At 43.0% G+C, this 4,363-nt stretch overlaps 1 protein-coding gene across 1 annotated transcript in view; it reads left to right on the top strand.

The window, feature by feature from the left end:
• The window catches only part of LOC107572166 (translation initiation factor IF-2-like), a 2,638-nt gene extending 996 nt beyond the window's left edge, over nt 1-1,642 (top strand). The window contains exon 2 of the mRNA XM_016258577.1: nt 1,463-1,642. Within this exon, the coding sequence (XP_016114063.1) occupies nt 1,463-1,642 (180 nt within the window). The remainder of the gene's footprint in view (nt 1-1,462) is intronic.
• The last annotated feature ends 2,721 nt before the right edge of the window (nt 1,643-4,363 follow it).

A 4,363-nucleotide genomic window follows, 5' to 3' on the forward strand; every position in this document is an offset into this window, starting at 1 on the left:
AATGGCATCTACGCTAATATTAGTCTCTTTCATTCTTATTCCGAGATCACTGTAGCCATACGAATCCAGTCTGTATCCAGATCGGATGTTCACCGTTGCCACCCAGATCCAGTCCATATCCAGACCAGATGATGGATCAGCACCTAGAAACGACCTCTACAACCCTCAATGTCAGTGGAGACCACGTCAACTAGATGCGCCCCAGAGACAGATCCCCTGCGAAGACCTCATCACCTCGGCACAAGACCACGGGAACAAGACGAGTCCTCTGCACCTGTGTTGCAGCCTGGAATTAACCACGCCATGCTGGTTTCATCTGGCCAGAGGAGAACTGGCTCCCCGACTGAGCCTGGTTTCTCCCAAAGTTGTGTCGCCATTTCTGTCACCGATGGAGTTTTGGTTCTTTGCCACTGTCGCCTTTGGCTTGCTTAGTTGGGGACACTTGACTGATTGCACAGACACTATTGGAAGAGAACTGAACTAGATGATGACATCACTGAATCATCAATGAACTGTCGTAAGCTGAAAAAACAACTCCGTTATTGTCTTCTTGCATAATTGACAAACAATTTTTCTGTTTGACACTGTAAAGCTGCTTTGACACAACCAGTATTGTATAAAGTGCTATACAAATAAAGGTGACTTGACTTGACTTTGAAAACTCTGAACGATATTAAATTTGTACTTGTGGATTCATATTCCAGTGCATCTGATTCAGCAGCATCTTGACAGTTTAATGATCCTGACAGTTTAATTATTCCACAAAATTAATAATCATTTGTTAAAATTCTAAGCTTTATGCTTCCATCCCATAAAGCAGTGGTTCTCAACTGAGTCTCCACTAAGTGATGTTTTATTAACAAGTTTCGGGAGGAGCGCGCACAGATAATTAACACGGCCAGTTCATCATCAGTAATTACACCATCTATCCAATCAGCTCAAGAGAGAACCTCTATAAGTAATCAAAGCAGCCTTACCTCCATTATCTCCCGTCCTTAGCATCCTTAGCACCATGTCAGACATCGAGCTTTTCCCGGACGATAATGAATTCGACACCACGGGTCCTCCGGCGTCTTCAGTCGCCGTCCAGCACACCAGCGCTCCGCAGGACACCATAAGCGAGCCCGCGGCTGCAACTCGGGGCCGCCGGCCCTCCCGCGCCGCCATCGCGCATACCTCCAGGCACCGAGGCACGCCATCACCTGCGCCTTCAAGGCGTCAGCCACCTTCTCCAGCGTCCTCCTACGCCTCAGCCCTCTCCCCCGCCCCAGCTGCGGAGAAATGGACCGTGGCAGAACTACGCCAGGCGCTCGTCAGCTCCGGCGTCAGCATCCCACGACGATCAGCCAAGGCAGATCTCCTCGCCCTCTACACTTCCCTCCAAACAGGGGCGCCTCCAAGCTTCACTCCTCCATCCAAGGCCGCGGACAAAGCGAGCCAGGGCCGTAGTGTTCCATACTCACGGCCCGAATTAACCACCACTCCTTCGAAGACGGGCTTCCGGCCAGCAGGCCGCAGCAAAAAGCCTTCGGCAAGCCTGGGCCGCGCCCCGGATGCCGCCAGCCCCAGACCGGGTCCGGGCTTAATCCCGAGCTCGGACCCCTCTCCCCGGCCATGGGGCGGGCCCCGGGCTCGAGAGTAATTACCGAGCTCGGAGCCCTCTCCCTGGACAGCACGCCAAATACGCACAACCTTTACTCGGTTCATTATAAGTAAGTGTGAACTCGTGAAGTGATGTTTTATTAACAAGTTTCGGGAGGAGCGCGCACAGATAATTAACACGGCCAGTTCATCATCAGTAATTACACCATCTATCCAATCAGCTCAAGAGAGAACCTCTATAAATAATCAAAGCAGCCTTACCTCCATTATCTCCCGTCCTTAGCATCCCTCCACCACCCCGACTCCTCACCTTCAGCCCGTTCCTACCCCAGCACGGGAAGGAACACTCGGGGGGAGCATTCTGGGTCCGGGCTTAATCCCGAGCTCGGACCCCTCTCCCCGGCCAGGGGGAGGACCCCGGGCTCGAGAGTAATTACCGAGCTCGGAGCCCTCTCCCCGGACAGCACGCCAAATACGCATAAACTTTACTCGGTTCATTATAAGTAAGTGTGAACTCGTGAATGAGCTTATGAGTTGAATCAGGTGTGATAGATGAGGGAGACACAAAATGTGCAGGGCTGGGGGTACTCCAGGACAGGTTTGAGAACCACTGCCATAAAGGTTCATGCACTAACAAAAGGAACACTCAAAATGTCTTAATCTATCAGTTTGTGACACTGAAAAGAGTATAAACAACAACATGCATTCTTATCAGTAGCCTGGATAAAATACGATAACCAATGATAATTTATGTACAGAAAGCCAAGCCAAGTTATTTGTCTACCACCTTTTGTAACCAGGCAGTACTGGCGATTGCGAACGTGGCTGTTAACTTCAGCTGCTGACTAAACAAGTTCTCAAGAGTTTGGCTAAAAGTTGATGACTAGTTAACAAAATTGTACATTCTCATAAACAAAATTCATTGAATGCTTCAAGGTTATTGTTGTGTTTTGGGAGCCCAAAATACAAATGCACAGACAATAATATGAGTACTGAATGCAGTTTAATAATCAAATGTGTAATTGAATGATTTTCATTCTAATGAATGATAATAAAAATGCATAAATAATAATAGTTCTGCTGGCATTTCATTGTAAAACACACTTTTGAAAACAGTAATGTAATATTAATGTAAACTATAAACAAGCAAAAACTGAAGTATCAAATGAACAATAAGAATGCACATTCTCATTTTTATAGAAGTGACATGACATAGAACAGACATGCATCTAATTCCAGGAAATCTTCGTTGTCATGAAAACTGATACCACATTATCAGATTTTGCGATGCTGAGGGGTTAAAATGCTGAGCAACAGATTTCAGCCTCACATGGGAGATCTTTAGAAAGATCTCAGGCATAGAGAGACTTGTTTTACAGATACAGGAGTAACATAAAATTACTTTTGTGTCCAAACATAGTAGTTAAATCTGAGAGGGGCAAGTGGCTTGTTGGAACATGCATAATTCTTCAAATAAATTCTAAATCTAGCCAAATAAACTTTTAGTGGTATAAAGGCTGCTGTAAACAAGGATGACCAGTGGAGAAACAGAACACAATATCTTCTGTTATCATATCAAACACACAGTAATTGACAGAAAAACACGTCTCAACAGTTTACGCTTTACATACTTTTATTGTGTAGCTGTAAGATACAATCAAAAGGATCACAATTATAACATTGTTAAAAAAATCTAAGCATTTCTATGGTTATATTAAAGTAAATTCATCATAGAGACTTTAAACATGCATGTTGGCTATAGATATGTGATAAATCATATTGAAGCTCTATAAAAATCTGCACAATTCCATTAGATCACAAGGGGATAGAAAAAGGCTTCATTTGAATCTGTGTAAAAAAGAAAACATATATATATATATATATATATATATATTTTTTTTTTTCCCATAACCGCAATTATTTTAAAACAAAATCCTCTATGGGGTTCCTGCAAATACACTTGACAATTGAATTGTACTCATAGCTGGTTTTTGGACTTTGTCTCTTTGTACACCATAGACCCCCCATTAGGACGAACTAAAGAGAGAGATTTATATATTACATTAAATAAAATGAAATAATTTTATGATCCATATTAATACTACACAATGCTTTGGCAAAAATACCTATTTCTTACTTTTGCAGCCACAAGCAGCAACTTGTTTCCAAGCTCCCCTCTCTGAACAGACTGTGTGGAGATATATTAGGTGACATTAGTCTCAAATTGAAAGGATAAACATTAATGTTGAAAAAAAATCCCTTATGGTTATTAATTTTCATGTGAAAACTACAGTAAATGGTGTAAGCAATGTATAGGTAAATTGTCACAGAAATTACCTGAGTTGTAGCACAAAATTGTGGTAAGAATCACCAGGGCAAACAGCAGACAAACTGGTTTGGACATTTTCACACTGGCGCTGCTGCAGCTTATTGAAAAGGTATGATTTCCACCTTCCTTTTATCCTCCTGTGGAATGGTTATCTCCCCTGCCCCTTTCCCATGTTACCCCCTTTTATACCCTAAACTATTCATGAGGGTTTAAATTTAATGACAAAAATGAGTCTCAACATGTTCACCGTGCATACCACAATTTCACCTGAATGCGAAGGAGATACTGCTTGTTTACCTCCAACTTAAACAACAACACTCAAGAGAAAACATGTTCAAATCTGATAAAGCTGATCTTGGCAGATCACAATGTGTGGGATTGAATAACTGCAATATATATTAGCAGTGGAGCTATGAGTGGAGGTCAGACTCT

Source organism: Sinocyclocheilus grahami, unplaced genomic scaffold, assembly GCF_001515645.1.
Source record: "Sinocyclocheilus grahami isolate Dianchi unplaced genomic scaffold, SAMN03320097.WGS_v1.1 scaffold1710.1, whole genome shotgun sequence".
In the NCBI taxonomy this organism is placed as follows: Eukaryota; Metazoa; Chordata; class Actinopteri; order Cypriniformes; family Cyprinidae; genus Sinocyclocheilus; species Sinocyclocheilus grahami.